Consider the following 17,375-nt stretch of genomic DNA (forward strand, 5'->3'; position numbering starts at 1 on the left):
GGTAATGATTATAGAGTTGTTACCTAATTTGTACCTAACTACTACTGGATTCACCATGCAAAATTTGAAATCGATTGGACAATTCTAACATGCCTAAAATAACGAAAAACGCTATCCATTACGTAAGTACGGACGGACCGACCCTAATTATAGAAAAGCTTCGCTTTTAAAAATTTATGCAAGGACCACATAGATCCAGTGGTTACAGATATCTTTAGTTCAATCACAGACAGCAATTCTGGCCCTTTTATCATAAAACTTCATTTTAACAACAATTTCCTTTCTCATGTGATTAATGTTAGAAAAGATTGCAGTAAAGTATCATTTTAAAAATACAAAAATCTACGATTTCTTATAATTTTTATATTTTTACGAACAGACGTAGTTATAGAGAAGCAATGCAATAAAATAACATTGACCAACAAAAATAATTTCAGATTTTTCATTTTTTATTTAGAGATATAATATAATGAAAAAATGACAAGACTAAATGAATATATTAATAATATTATTACTTTATAACAATTTCTTTCGCAGATTGCACCAAAAAAATTAATAATTTTTTTTTTTAAATGGACGCAATGTTTAAATTCATGTGTGTACAACTGTACAATCTTTAAGTTATTACTACGATTAATTTTTACAATATCATTATTAATAATATGTAAAATAAGCTTAGATAAAATTTTTTCATATCCAGGTACTTTGTTCTTATCACAGATTCAGTCATTCGTTTGAGTGTGCTTTGCTTGCAGCTACGCTTGTGTTGCAAATAATTGTCTTTGTTGCCTAGAAAATTGTGTACAGTTTGTACTCTAAGTGTACATTGTGTACTACAGAAGAAACAGGTATTTGTTTTAAGATTCTGAAAGCTCGCGCAATTTGTTACAAAAGCTAATTTTGATTCTTTTTCTTTATGCTGAATGTATATTGCTATTATGCTTATTTCTTATTTTTCTACACCTCTCCCGTTTGTTACTAGCAGCAGGTTTTATATTATTTATCACATAGTAAGGAATATTATTATTGCGTTGTATGTATCTGTACTGGCGGTACAAGTGTCTGTTATCATAATACATACAACAATTCCTGTTCGCATTGTATTGTCTAATATAGCACATTTGTGCATTATTACTGCTGCTGTAGTAATAACTAGTCCTGGGAGAGGTAACTAACTTCTAGGCGGCACACTCAAACAAATTCTCTTCAGGGAAGGTCTTCATGAGGTCGTCGTTGGTGGACTGGGGAAGGCCACCGGCCGACACCTTCCATGATGAAACGTCCTCGAAGCTGGTCTGTGACAAGTCAAGGTCTGACAGGGAGGCGGCTCCGCCGCCGGAGCTGGTCCAGCTGCCCAGGCTGCTCGAGTCCGAGTAGCAGCTGTTGTTGTTCAGCGGATCCAGCTCTGTCTGGGAGGTCAGGGACAACACGGAGCTCCAGTTGATGCCCCGCGATCCGTCGTCGTCCAATGATGTTGACGTGTTGTTGGTTGAGCTGATGTTTGTGACGGTGGATATTGATGATGAGCACATTGATGATGGCGTGGTTGAGAATGTGGTGATGTGGTTGCTGCTATGATGGGTATTATTATGGTGCATGTTATGCTGGTGAGAGGTGGTGGCAATATCATGATGGGACACGGCCACTTGGCTGTTGGCCACTCCTGATGACATAGCTACACTACTAACACAACCGGTTGATGGAATGGCTGGGGATGAAACTAGGGGCGTTGATGATTGGCGGAATGCTGAGTTAAAGTCTTTCAGGGGGGCGTCAAAATTTTCACAGGATGAGTTATTAGAAGTGTTATTGCTTCCGTTATTGGACACATACCCGTTATTATCCCGGTAGGGGTTGGGCGTGGGCGGCGGGGAAAAGTTAGGTACCACGGGGGCAGAATTCCAGTACGGGGATTGGTGGTCCAGGCCGACAATCGGCTCCTGTTGGCTGCTGTAGCCGATGCATTCCGCCTGCTGGCGCTGTTCGGTTGTAGACTCAAGCTCGATGTAGCGCAGCATATTGCAGATCAGCACAGATCGCCGCAAGGACGAGTCTGACCGTTGACGCGCAGTGTGCAGCTTGTGCAAGCTCAGGCCCAGCATGTCGCTTCGCTGTTGGCGATAACAAGCGGTTGAACAGCAACGGCCGGGCAACAAAGAAGCTCCAAGGCCCATGGATTGATGTTCGCACATTACAGGCGGCGTTGGGTTGGGTGGGCGCGGCGGCAAAGTGGATGGCCGGCAAATTGACTGCGGCTGGTGGAACTGCGGCGATCTGCGCGGCGTCAGGGTGGTAGGTTTTGGCTGCAGCACTGGTGTCACAGGCAAATGGTGATGATTGACTGTTCCAAGTTGTAGGTAAGACTTGCCGTTTTCATCACATTCAATCCTCTGGTTGTTTTGCTCCAAAAACTGGTAGGTCGATACTAGGGGCGCAGTGTTGGTTGTCCCCGACATACCCGAGCTGCTGGCAGTCCAGAATCTATCATAAGCTGTCTTAGGCGGTGGGGTGTCGAACATTGAGCTTTCATCATCACTACTCTCCTCATCATCAATGCCATCCAGGCCAGCCACGTCGTCAAGCGCATTGTGGTGGTGTGCGTCTAGATCATACACACTGCTCGGCAGGTGTTCCACAATGACCTTAGCGTTATTAGTGCCGTCAGTTTTGCCGCCAACAGCTCCGCAACTGTTGTCAGACGTTGATCTTGTTGCCAGAAGAGTTTTCTGCAGGATTGATTCAAAATTTTGCTTCTCTGTCAAGGTTTTGAGGCAGACTAGATTCTCTTTGTTGTCATCCTGGCTTTCTGGCGGCATTATCAGCGGCTCCTCCAGGCTGCTGGGCGGGCAGGATTCACGGGGCATGCACTGGCGCTTCAACCGGGAGTCGTCCCCGTCATCCACGGACCGTTTGTTGACCTGCACAGGGACTTGTTGAACACCCCCATCAACAAAAGTATTGCTAGAGCAGCTGACTTCCAGTGATGAATCACCTCTTAATGGAGATACTTCCATGTTGGATTGGGTTTCATTTGGTGAGCCAGCAATATTATGATTCATTTGAATGTTGCAAGCAGCAGTAAGCTCTACCATATCAGCGCTGGCCGTTTCAATTTGTGTTGCACTGATACTAAGCATGTTAGCTGATTCATCAACAAGAGTAGTAGTTGTAATCACGCCCTCAGCAGCGGCTGCTGTTATAGCATCGGTAGATGTATCAAGCCCGGCAGGGACCAGGCTGTTGTCTTCCTCTCGCGGCGGGGAGAACTCAATGGGGTATTCTGACTTGGAAAAGCAGGCTGGCAGCTGGTCTAGCTGGTCCAGGCCGTCGGCTCTCTTCTTGGCCGCTAAGCTCGGCTCATCTTCTAACTTTCTCTTCAGGCCAATGGTCACCTAAAAATTACAAAATTAAAACAATATATTTTTTTCAGTTTAAAACTATAAATCTTCAAAGGGATAAGACAATGGCCAATAAATTGATGTTCATCCCCAATAGAGACACACAAAATTACCCCTTCTGTAGATTACAATTAGTGGGTGAAACGTTTGGACAATCAACTAAATGAACCAACCAATTAAAAGTAAAGTCCCCAAGGTTTGTATGGCAAAGAAAAAGGAAACTTTATAATAAAGACTTTGGGGACTAGTGTAATAAACAGCCCAATTTCCCCTTCCACCCTGAAAAATCTTAAAGAAAAATGAAAGCGTGAATAGAAGCCTTCAAGAACATAATACTGCAAGAAACGATATTTCTATTGCGTTCTATAATTTTAGCAGTGCTGCTACTCTACTCTGCGCAATGTCCGTACGTTAGTCCGTCAGTCAGATGAAGTTATAGGGTGATATTTACCTTAGTATACTGGTTTATTTCTAGATGTGGAGGCATTGTCAGTTTTGTCTCTATCTTCCCTTCACCCTCAATCTAGACAAAAAAAAATACAAATTAATATTTTTCATCAAGTTTTACCTATAATATACGTGATTTTGAGTCATTTTGACTTTAGGCATGATTTGATATAATAATTAAGATGATGTATAAACACTATGTTCCATTTAAAAGAGCATTATCAAGGTTTTATAAATATAAATGTTTTGTGAGGTTGCGTGACTTTTATCTAAGTTTCATAGTATAATGACTAGCTCTCTGTATCTTAGGGGGACCCTTTTCTTCTCCCCCCCCCCCCTACATTATATTAATGAGGTCCTGTTCCCTCCCTTCTAAATATGCCCCCCCCCCCTTCTTATTTTTTATATTTTTTCATCTCCCCTTCCCTTTTAATATCGATCCTCCTTACAATTACAAAGAATTCCCCCCCCCCCCTCCTCTATCTAACTTAACTGCCTCACTCTCTTTCCTCTTAGGGTGTGGGTTCAACCCGACTATGATCAATATAACAGTAAAAGTACAAAATAAAATTAACGAATCCTTAATAAGTTTAACTATACAAAAGAAATGAAAACATTTCAAAATCAATATTCTCAACAAACTTTTAGATATTTAGACAGAAAATTTATTAATTTAAGGATTTGTTCTACATTATTTTTGCTAAAATTCAACTTGCTGTAAGATACCATAACCTTTCAGTTGTCCCTATAAAACCTTGTTTCCCCTTTTAGCAGGCAGCCTACTCCTACTCCACTTACTCTACTCTCTTCCACCTTATTTCTATCAAGCTTTCTGTCGTAATTTGCTGGAGCCGGGGGATTGGGTTGCCGCATCTTTTAAAATAAATTTTAGAAGATTATTTGTAAATTTTATTTTTAAAATGTCAAAGCGAAGTCTTTCGAATTGGAAATTTTTTCTTTAACTGATATAGAAATAGTGATATTTATAGTTTTTAGAAAATTTTTGAGGGGAATTATTAAAAAAATATTATTTTTTCGGCAACCATGATTCTCCTTCTATTGAGGCACAGTAAGGCTAGGCAAGGGATTTCCACCCAGCCTGCCTGCCTGCTAGAAATAGATAGATAGATAGAAATATAAGTATAAACTTTAAAACTCTGCTTTTAGCTGATAGAAAGATAGATATTAAATATAACTAAGAGCTTACAGTTAGATTTTTTTAAATATAGGATGTTCCCTTTAAACTTTAACAAATTTGAAGCATAAAATGTAATGTTTTAGTTAAAAATCCGGCTTAAAAATGCATTTTATGAAAATTTTTAATCTAAATATTTTAAAGAGTAATACTTTTTTATATCAAAGTTGAGCAAAATGTAGTTTAAGTCTATGACTGTGCTTTTAAAACACATTTTGATCTAAGCAAAACTCAGCATTTTTAAAACTAACACTTTACATTATTTTTTAAATGAAAACTTAAAATCTTTAATGGGTTTCAGTTTTGATTTTAAAAAAAGGCATTTTATAAGATTTAGTTACATTGATAAATATTTTAATGTTAAAATTATCTAATTCTAGCTTTTATGGAAATTTTTGCTAGTTTATATGATTTTTATAAAGGTAATTTTCCTTAAAAATAAAACTTTTCGATATTTTCGTAATTTCTCGGGGTTTATATTTGAACGGAGAATTGTAAGTCATTGAGAGGTATTGAGAGAAATACACCTTTTCCATACTATATGGCCATGCCATTTAGAGCCGGTTCCTTTAAATCCCAACATTACACTACAAAAACAAGCTTCATACGACTTGTTTTTTACTGTGATATTTCATGATTTGATTGTCTAAGGAATGACCTTTAGTTATAACACACACAACAATTCACATTTCATCGGACACCCATATCTCACAAGAGAAAGAGAGAGAGAGCTTTAAAATTTAGACGGACAATTTCTGAAGTACTACAATAATATAATGTAAATATATATACATAGAAAATGATAATGTTCTTCTTAAAAAGAGATTTCAGAGAGAGAAAAAGAAGAGAGCGCAACTCTAAAAATATAAAAATATGACGTTCTTTGCTATATTATATACTATCTTATTCGTTAAATAAATTTTTAGTGACGTTTAAAAACCATCTAAAAATAAAAATCTTTTTTTTCTAGCGTTTTGGAGGGTTGGGGGTAAGAAAAATGGCCTAAAACCTATGTTTTAATGACCCCCAAAAATTGACACACTTTTTTCTATACATATATTATATATGGCCTAGTTTTCTTAAAATATAAGTAAATGGTATTAATTTATAATACTGACCAGGGATCTAAAGGGATAAGACAATGGCCGCTAAATTAATGTACATCCCTAATAATACCCCTTCTGTAGATTACATTTAGTGGTTGAAACACTTGGGACACTCAAAATTTAATTGTTGATTAGTCCCCAAAGTTGTTCAGCCGACAAATAAGAAAACGTTATTGTAAAACTTTGGGGACTAGTGTAATAAACAGCCCATTGTCCACTCCCTCCCTGGGTGCCATGAGGAGGCCTTGGATGATGGAAAGAAAGCACTTTTACTTTGCATGACAACTGGTGGCTTGATGGAAAAATAGACTAGTTTTGAAAGCAATGAAGGGCTCGGCAGCCGCGCGCCAGCCGCCTATAAGCCTCAGGGAAATAAACCTTTTAAAATGTTAAACTTCAACTAAAAATCGAAATCTGACCCAAATAGGGCTTTTTTAAAAGCTTTTCAAATCATTTAAATGGGTTTAAATTTGAGGCTTAGTCGCGGCTGACGCACGGCTGCCGAGCCCTGTAATAATGTTTCTACATTTTTTTGCTCAATAATACAAGCGCAGCTATTTCTAAATCAGGATTTTCAAATGTTCTGTATATTAAATTTATTTTTTTATTTAAGTAGAAGATTTCTACTTTTGAAACAATTTGAAAATATGAAAATTTTCAATATTAAATCATAGAATAAAATGCTTCTTATCTCTGCGCTATAAACCCTTATCAGTTAGCAAGAGCATGATTCAGTGAGAAAAATTTACAATAAATGCAATTTTATATTTAAACGACGACTTATAGAATTGTTTGTGCATCGTTATTCAAGTTTAAAACTATTAGGTACAAAGAATACATAATTTACCAAAGACCCGGGCTAACAAAACTGGCATGAAAGTTATGATTCTTATCTTAATATTCGTGAAAAATTGTCTGAAATGCGATGCTTTGCATGATTTTTAAGTTTGGCTGAGAACCGGTTCTAATCCAGCGAATAATAATCGGTTTCGAAGCCATACTGGAAAATAAATGAGTTTTATGCTTTTGAAGTCCAAAGATATGCTATTCTTAATACATTTCTTACGTCATTTATGCCTTAAAAATAGTATTGAACATGACTCCCTGTCCCCTATATTGCGCGTATCGGCGCGGCAGGCCTCTTATACTGGTTACTTGTGGTTAAATAGTACAGTAGAAAAACTTGCTGCCTGAGTCCTCCTTAACTGCTTGCTTGCTGCGAGTTCAGGCGTTGCACAACTTTAAAACAGTTCCCAAAGTCCATTAGTCCCCAAAATAGGACAGTACAAAGTAACCTTACTTAAGACTGAAATTCAGCTGTGATTCTACAATTTCTAAATCATTACACCCGGGCAACTTCACTATGGCACAACTCTGCAAAATCTAGGCGCGGCAAAATAATATTTGAAAAATAAAACTATTTGCGGATTTTTAGCAATGCTTATAAGGACCAAAAAGGCCTTAAAAAAACAGAATTTTCTTTTGAAATATTAAAATCAGTCAATAAAAGAGATAAAAAGGTTCAAAATTTACTTTTTTGGAATTAATGCTTTAAAAATATATCCGGGAAGTTTATTTTTTCATTTTGTACTTTACAAATTTTATTCTATTCTAATATCTATATTTTTTCATTAAAATTCTTTCTTTTTTAGTCAAATTAGTCATTTTTTTTAAATTTTAATTCTTATTTTAGTTTGAAATATGTGAAAAATATTAAAAGTTTATCTATAGAGAGCTTTACTCTTTTCTTTTTCAATATTATCTGCCTATATATCCTATGTATATTGTATTTTGCTCTGTGTTTATTTGATAATTCTCTCTCTAAGTTTGTAGCTAGCTCCTAGCGGCTGTGTGTGTGTGTGTGTGTGTGGGTGAAGGCTAGTTTCAATATTATAGAGCACAGTACCACCACACCACGCACAGCCAGTTCTACAGAGCCTGACTGACTTAGAGTACCCCCCCCCCCCTCTCTCATTCTACAACTCTCTCTATCCCTCACTCTCCTTTTTTTAAAGTGTACATAAAGGAAGGATGATATTGCTTTACCTCCGCCCCTTTTACATCTACCTCTCTATAAATATTCCCCTCTCTTAATTCTCTTTTTTTTGCCCCGGCACATAAATCCCCACGTCCCCCTCCGCCCACCTAAATTCCAGTATAATATATCAAGCCGCCTTCCCCTGTGTGCAGCTAAGGTGGACGTTCCACACCCCCCCCCCCCCCCCCCGGATGACGTTACCATGAATTAAACACAAGTTAGAGGGAGTAGAAAATATATAAAAAGAGAGAAGGGAGGGGGGAGGGTGTCTCTTTGTGAAGCTATACTAGCTAACTCTAGCTCTGTTCAACACACAGTTCTAGCGAGCTGAAAAATATTTCGCCGTCTTTTTATCTACTTTTGGGAGGAAGATAACTTAACTTTTTTTTTGCGAAGACCCTAAGACATCCTCTTAGAACTAATAATTATAATTGTAAACATAAAGCAGTAAACAGGGTTAGACTCAACTAATAACTTCGCTTTTTAAGAAAAATGTTAGAAATAGTAAGTTAATATAAAAAATCTTCAAATGATTTAATAAATTTTATTATACTACTAATAAAAAATTTATATTTTATAAAACTTTAACAAAAACTTATCTTTTCAAATATTAGATGTATTGAAATTATCTAAGTTAGAGAAAAGAATGGAAGAAAATGAAAAACAAAAATAGATCCCAAATCCTGCCTCCTCCCAAAATCGGAGTTGAAAATGGCGGACTGACTGTATATGTATAGTCCAACTAAGGAATGTTATAAAGCTTGGCTACCCAGCCCTCCCCCTAGCCCCCGTCTTCAAGCCAACACAACCCCACTCAGATCCCTTATCTCTAGCCCAGAGAGGGAAGGGGAGATAAAGGTGAAGGGACTGATTCACCATTTTACTTTAGAGAAATACAAGTTTTTACCCAATAACAAATTTGTTATAGACTAAAACTTTACTCTATAACTTAAATTTAAAACCACCAGTTCTCGTCCAATTAATAAATTGAAATTTCTTTGTATCATAGGGTTAAGAAAACCTAAATTATTTAGGTTAGGTTAAAAAAAAAAAGAGTACAAGATTTTTATTTATGATTCAATCCCCTTTTTCTACTGTACAAGTAAGAGGCGAGCCGGTACACATGGAAATAGAGAGACCGAGACACAGAGAGAGATATAATATAGGAGGTTGGGGGAGGGGGGGGGGGGGTAGGAGGCTAGAACTACTCTATAGTGCAGCTGTGTTCTAAAATATATATTATATTTATATATATATATATATATATGTATGTATAATATATATCTAATATATTATAAACTCCAAGGCTGACTTGAAAAAAAAGAGAGAGAGATAGAAAAATAGAGAGAACTTTATGTTTTAAGATTTTTAGTCGCAGAGCAAGCTTTAAATTCTTATTTTTCAAAAAAAAAACCTATTCTTTTAACTTGTTTCAATCTAACTTTAATTTGAACATTTTTTGACTTAGAATTGTTAAATCTTATACTTAGATATCTTGGTCTTTTTAAATTTTTGAAATTGACAGAAATAACTTTTAGATGTTGTCCTAAAGGCAGAAGACTGCACAATCACATTATTGTTGAAGAATATCAGAAGCAACAGATTATAAACCCGAAGAAAAGGTTTTGCGACAACACATATAACTCTCCAACAATCTCTGCCCTCCCTTGCTTTACTTTCTCCTCCGTCCACTTTTCTTATTGTGTTTTATACATACACATGTATTGGTTAATGCTTACTGACACATTCATACACACACACACACACACACACACACACGCACAAACATCGTAAAATGGTGAAATACAACCTGACAATTACGCAATCTTCTTACGTAGGCCCAACCCTTTTCTTTAACCCCCCCCCCCTTAGATCTATGTAAATGTGCAATGCTCCCCCCCCCCCTGCAAATGCTCAACAACTGTTGTTTCCTATTTTTCTTTTTTGACAAATTAATTGTACTTCCACGAGAGATGCGAAATCTTTTTTGTTTTGTTTTGTCAGAAAAATGTTTCAGTTTTCCTCAATATTTGGCGAGAGAAAGACCATTTTCAAAATAATTTTTTTTCTCCAAAATCTTAAAACATAATTGCTCATATTTTTATGCAAAAAATGGGACACTGATAAAAGCCTTTACTTGGGTATTTATTAATAAAATATATGCTAAAATCTACATGATTTAAAAACTATAAAAAAAATTTAGAATAAGATAGAAATGTATTTAAAGTCGTCCTTTTAAAACTAAACCATGAGAAGAGAAAAAAAATATTCTAAGCTTTGTGTAAAAAAGAGAAGAGAAATAGAAATTAGAACACAAATCGTTTCACCTCCCTCTCTCTCTCTCTCACCTTTTTATAATCATCACGGAGGTTCAATGCACCTCTCTCTCCCTCCCTCCGAGAGGGAGTTGGGGTGAGTGAGAGAGAAACCTAAGATTTGATCAGAACCAAAAATAGAACCAAGAATCATGATATCAACACAATATTATGAAGGCGCAGAGAGAGAGAGAGAGAGAGAGAGAGCGAGAGAGCGAGGGAGAGAGAAAGAAAGAGAGAGAGAGAAGGAATAATTTTCTAATGAAAAAGAACTCATTGCTTTTTACGTTCTCAGGTGTAAGTAAAGGAAAAAATATGAACCAGATGGGATAGAAAAAAAACGCTCAATAAATGCTATGGAAAACTACAATATTTTAGCGTTTTTTTCCATGCAATTTTTTGGTAAACTATTTAGACTAAAAAATGCATATGATTAAATTCTCCAATTGACTATTTAAACTATTTATAATAGTACAAAAAAAAATATGTTCATTGGGAAACACCTTTTAAACTTGAAAACAAAAATTGCTTAAATTCTTAGACAATCAACGGCTTAGTAAATAAGCAACTAAAATTTTTTTATCATTTAAAAATTTAACTTTTTTTACGCTTTTTACTTATGTATGTTTAAGGCGTTTCTAAGGCTTCCTTCGGAAGCTGTAGTGAGCTGTCTAATAAATGACATTTTATGACGTAATAGTCAACAGCCTTTTAAATCTTTACCCCCCCCCCCTCCCCTCCCCCATTTGTATTCATCTGAATTGAATAGATATATATAAAGAAAAAGAGAGGGGGGGTATTATTATAATAGGGGTAAGGGGGGAAAGAAAAACCGATCAGACAAACACTCTAATTGCAAAAGTCATTATATCCATTTCACACGTGAGTATTGGGGGGGGGGGGGGGGTAGGGCATGAAGGGGGTGAGTGACGCTTTTTTCTGCGTCAATATTAGAAATCAGCTGATTTTCACTAATTGAGTGCAAATGAATGGTGTGTGTGTGTGTGTGTGTCGATTGTTTATTATTATAATTACATACCACAAAAGTGGGAAAAGTAATTGATTGGGGGGAAGAAAAAAATGCGTATAAATTGGGGGGTGGGGGGAAGGGCAGATTGAAAAAGTACGCGGAAAATGAAATAAATTGGATAGTACACATTTTTTCATTGATTAGTCTAGTGATTAATTAAATTTTGCGTAAAGTTATATCTGCGTAATCCTTTTAATATTTATTAATACAATGAATTTTAAATTTAAGGAATTTAATATTTAAATATTATTTGAAGTAGAAAAATAAGAATTTCAATATAAAAAAAACTCGTTTTATATCCAAATTTTCCGCTAGCCAAAAAGGAAATAATAACTGAAAAAGACTGCTTTTTTACTGGTCGAAAACACCATGCACCATGAAGATATGAACTAAAGCCAATATCAAAACCCCTCTCCTCTCTCTTTTGATCAACTCCCCTTTTTCTCTTTTTCCCATGACATAGTAGTATAATGATGCTATCATAATGCTTATCAAATGCTTTCCAATATCAAAAGGTGACGCACACGATACGATTATGACGCAATACAAATACGCACAATAGGGGGCGTGGGGGATAACATATTATTAAATGCCGGTAGTATTTGTATGTGTGTGTGTGTGTGTGTATTTGCATGCGTAAAGTTTGGTATGTGAAATTCTTGATATGTCAAATTAGGTTACTACAAGGTGTTTGTTAGTGTGTGTTTATGTGTGTGTGTGTGTGTAAAAATGCGTATTTATGCATCCTATCTTTTAATACCATAAACCAAAACTTCTTCTATGTACTTTTAAACAAACAACTTGTGGAAAAAGTTCTAAAAATCAAATCAAATAATGAAAGTTTTAGTTATGAAAAACCTAATGACTTTCAGAATTATATCTTAAAACTATGAAATATAGAAAAAAGTAAGAGTTTTATTAAATTTTAATGGAAAAAGGACTAAAAATAAAATATTTACATATAAAATGCTTTTTTAAATGGAACACAATATCATATAATATAGTTTTATAAAATTAAGCTTATATAAAGACTAGGTATTTCTATTTATAATCTTACTAACTATCTTCTTATATAGTAGATAGATACCTAGCTATATACTAAATAGATTGGATAGATAATCATTTATAAAGTAGATAAGACATTCAGCTATAAAATAAATAAATACTCAGTTATATAATTGATAGATACTTAGATATAATACTAGATAGATAGGGTAGATACTCTTTTATATAGTGGATAGATACATAGCTTTATACTAGATGGGATAGATACTTAGTTATATAATTTATAGATACTTAGATAGATAGGGTAGATACTCTTTTATATAGTGGATAGATACATAGCTATGTAGAAGATAGATAGTTATTTACGAGATAGATAGGATAGATACTAGGCTATATATTAGATAGATAGGATAGATACCCAGTTATATAGTGGATAGCTATTTAGCTACATAATAGATAGACAGATACCGGATATAATATATGAATAGATATCTATTCATTCTATCTAGTATTTAGCTAAGTATCTATCAACAATATAACTGGGTATCTATCAATACTATGACTGGGTATCTATTCTATCAATCTACTAAATAACTAAGTATCTATTCAATCTATCTGGTAGACAGCTATATATTTATCTACTAAATAACTAAGAAGTATCTATTCGATCTATCTAGTATATAGCTAAGTATCTTTCTACTCTAAATAACTAAGTATCTATCCTATCTATCTAATATACAGCTAAGTATCTTTCAACAATATGATTTAGTATCTACCCTATCTATCTAGTATACAGTTGGGTATCTATCTAATATATAACCAAGTGTCTATCTACTAAGTAACTAAGTATCTATTCTATCTATCTAGTATATAGCTTAGTATTTATCAAACGGTATAACTATCAACTTAATTTCTTTCCTATCTATCTATTATATAACTAATAATCTATCCCATCTAAATGCTCAGTTTATATCCACTATTAAAAAGAGTATCTATCCAATCTATCTAGCATACAGCTAGGTATCTATCTATTTTACAACTTAGTATCTATCCAATCTATCTAGCATACAGCTAGGTATCTATCTATTTTACAACTTAGTATCTATCCTATCTATCTACTTAATAACTAAGTATCTATCCTATCTATCTTATAGACATTTTTCTATAAAATATATAACTTAGTATATATTCTATCTATCCAATCTATCTACTATCTATCCTCTACTTTATATAAACCTATTACAAATAATCTATTCTATCCTTTAACTAACTATCTATCTTCAATCTATCTAACATTAACTTTTTAAACTACATTGAAAAACTAAATATAAAACATAATATAAACAAATAACTATATAAATTGACAACAAAACGACACACAATATGTCAACAAATCACACATAACCACTTTTAATAACGCCTAATAACCTAAACTACAAATTAAGAAAGCAAAACTTAGAAATATAAAAAATTAATTTTTTATGAATATTAAAAAATTACACATTTTTAGTGATTTAGTAGTCAAAATAACGATATAACGTTATAAATCACTGTTTAAAACGTTAGGTTTTATGCTATAACCCATAACATCGAGAATTGGTTCAGAATTTTTCTAAGTACAAAAACATTTGACACTTGCAATATTTTCATTCTCACACACACATAATAACACAAAATACGTTAAAATCACGTAAAAACGCGGGAATATTCACAAAAAATCACTTACCACTGGCTCATGCATGCCTTTTCATTCCTCTGGTTAATTGGAGATGGCTAAAATACAGCAAAATCAAGCAAAAATGTTCGTCACAAGAAAATTTAGAAATCACAGTGACACGCGACACAGGTCTGTATAGCACGGTGTCTGATTCAGTAATAAACGCCGAACGAATAGATTCATACTCAAGAGGGGGGAAGGGATAAGGTAATGGGGTAAAAAAAGAGAGAGGGGGATCGCTGAATAAAGGTGAAAAGGAGGGGGACGGGGGGGAGGTTATAAGCAAAGAACTCATTATAAAGCAACTGCTAAAAGTGCAACTTTTCTGGACTTTTGGCAATTACTGACAAAAAACATAAATTTTTTTCTATAAGCCCTAGCGACTTTGGAGATTTCAAAATACTCTTTTTTTATACAATAAAAAAATGTGTTATTTATAACAAAAAGTGTAATTTTAGCGGTTGTTATGCAGCAGGGCACTCTAATAGCAAGATGGAGTCGCCATACGAGGAGAGGACCAAAAAGGGAATTTTATGGATGGGAGTGGGGTAAAGAGAATTGCTTTGATACTAGTTATCAACAGCATAGCAATTTTTCCGCATTTTACGGATTTTTGAAATGGTTCTCTAAAAAGTTGTTTTTAATAAAATTAGGAATCTTATGGCAATTTGTTGATATTTTCTATTGCAAAATAAAATTTTCAAAATGTTTTATGAAAAATCTTGGAAAATTTATAAAATAACGGAAACTTTGCGCGGATTTTCTAAAATCGTTGAAAAAATATGTTTGGCGCCCGTACCTAAATGGAATGGAGTAAGGCAAAGGGGACAGGGGGAGGGAAAGAAAAAAGATAAGAAATGGGGAAATAGAATGAGAGGGGAGATGATTAAAAAGACTGTAAAGGCAAATATTTTCATTTTTTAATTAATTAAAAAAATAAGTTAATTTTCCGGTAATTCTATTGGAAGTAATCAAAACAATAAAGGATAAAACGTTGTTATTTAAAATTGCATAAATTCTATATGTTTATAAGCTATTCTATAGCGAAAAAATGGACAATTTTACATTACATTTTCCTGAAATAATCTATTTCAATATGGACAAATGAAATTAAAAAGCTTAAACATTACGTAGGTTTGTGATTTTTCTTTTCTTTTTATAGATAAAGTGATTTGAAAAAGAAATACACATCTATAATTGATTTCGTAAGAGGTATTGTTATATAAAACACAAAATTCTTATTTTTAAACGTACGATCCTTTTTAAATGAAGAGAGAGAGAGAGAGAGAGAGAGAGAGAGAGAGCTAGAGGCTTGAAGAGAGGAAACGAGAGAGAGAAGGGAAAGGGGATAGGAGGTTGGGAGACAGAGAGAGCTAAAGCTAACAGGAATATAGTGATATCAAAAATATTAACGTTTTTTAATTAGCTATATTACCAAAAAAATGCTTTTAAACTTAATTGTAGAATCTTATATAAAATTTCTACTTATAAGAAAACAAACTTATTTAATTAATTTTATTCTTAATCAACTATTTTTTAGACAAAAATATTAATTAATTGAAATTTAGAATTTAAAAAAAAAACTTTTAAAGTCTAAAGTTATTTGTTAACATTTTCGCTTTTAAAATTATTGAAAATCTTTTTTTATCAATTGTATGGTTAAAAATCATTCTTTACATTACAATTTTATAAGTATTTTAACTAAAATATCTGGATTTTTCGCGCATTTACGTATCCCTTTATTCGTGTGTACAAGTTTAGAGAATAAGGGAGAGAGGGAGAGGGGGAGCGCTCGCTTTATGGAGCGAGGGTCCGCACTTATACAGGGAAATGCCAGATATATTACTAACTATAAACTTTTAAAGAATATACTTTTTAAAAGCGAAGCTTTTCTATAATTAGGGTCGGTCCGTCCGTCCGTCCGTACGTCCGTCCGTCCGTCCGTCCGTCCGAGATAGATAGCTTTTATTCGTTAATTTAGGCATGTTAGAATTGTCCTATCGATTTCAAACTTTGCATGATGATTCCTGTAGTAGTTAGGTACGATTTAGAAAGCGTAGCAACTCTATAATCATTACCAGAATGTCCGTACGTCCATTTTAAACATGATGATTTTTTTACTTTTTTAAGAACAAATTTTTATGTTATCTAATCATCCGATTTACCTGATTTTTGGTATATTGATTCCTGGGACATCAAAGTATAATGTTATAAGCGCAGCAACTCTATAATCAAGTCCTAAAAATGTAAGTATGTCCATAAACATTATTCTGTATTAAGCAGTTTTTCAACAATTTTACTTACAACTTTGCTTCGACTCTTGTACATTTATATTCTGATTATTCAGTTCTTACACTATAAGAGTATTAATGTCCGTTTGTCCTACCGTTTCAGTGCTTCGCTTTTATGGATGTTGTCATCCTTGTTTTTATAAATTCAAGCAATATTTAGGACGTTATAACCGTACAAACCGCGTACGACAATCTACGTGTTTTACGCAATTTTAATCCCCTTTTATTTTGTTGTTTAAAAATATTGAAATTTTGGGTATTAAATGCTAAATTAGAGTCAATTTAGTATATTAATTCTACTTAGTCAAATGAAATTTGAACTTATAGATTGTTGCTTTCCATATATAAGTCTCTTGAACCTAAAAATGATAACATATAAGGTTTTGGAGGCAAATTTAAATTACTTAATAGTAAAAATGGTTGCACCCCATGCATTTAGGGAATCTGTATTTGAGTGAGTAAGGAAAGTAATTAAATAGCCTAAAACCAAACTTAGTTATAAAAATTAAATAGCCTAAAAAATACCCAGGGACCTATAAGAAGCTTTCATAAAATGGAGAACTCAATCGGTTCAGTAGTTATCGAAATCTTAAGCTACTAAAAACTTACTTTATAAAATAGTATTAAAATCTAATGTAATATCCTCTAAAACAAAGTAGTAAGGTCTAAAGCTTTAAAGATCTCGGAAATTACTGGCATATTCTAGGGAAAATCTCGGCTAGTCCTAATGGGTTGTACTTTTCAGAGAATATGCTATATGGTTTTAGGCTATTTTACTGACCTTTTCCGTCCTCCCCTTCAGGCTAGAGGTGAAGCAATTATTACTATTACTT

The 17,375-nt window shown here is 34.0% G+C and overlaps 1 protein-coding gene across 1 annotated transcript; it reads right to left on the minus strand.

Moving 5' to 3' along the window:
• Positions 1 to 431: 431 nt before the first annotated feature.
• Positions 432 to 14,496, minus strand: LOC145327997 (uncharacterized). The gene is made up of 3 exons (XM_080171527.1): positions 14,261 to 14,496; positions 3,850 to 3,921; positions 432 to 3,392 (listed from the first exon to the last, which is right to left on the minus strand). Exons 1-3 carry the CDS (start codon positions 14,273 to 14,275, stop codon positions 1,179 to 1,181), a joined length of 2,301 nt encoding a protein of 766 aa, XP_080027653.1. The 5' UTR covers positions 14,276 to 14,496; the 3' UTR covers positions 432 to 1,178.
• Positions 14,497 to 17,375: the final 2,879 nt, after the last annotated feature.

The sequence above is a fragment of the Acartia tonsa genome, chromosome 9, assembly GCF_053477335.1.
Source record: "Acartia tonsa isolate MP-2025a chromosome 9, ASM5347733v1, whole genome shotgun sequence".
NCBI classification, from domain to species: domain Eukaryota; kingdom Metazoa; phylum Arthropoda; class Copepoda; order Calanoida; family Acartiidae; genus Acartia; species Acartia tonsa.

Excerpts from the sequence above, each read along its gene's own strand:
- LOC145327997 (XM_080171527.1), bottom strand. Across the intron at positions 3,393-3,849 it reads AAATAAACCAGTATACTAAG|GTGACCATTGGCCTGAAGAG; the intron begins GTAAATATCACC and ends TGTAATTTTTAG.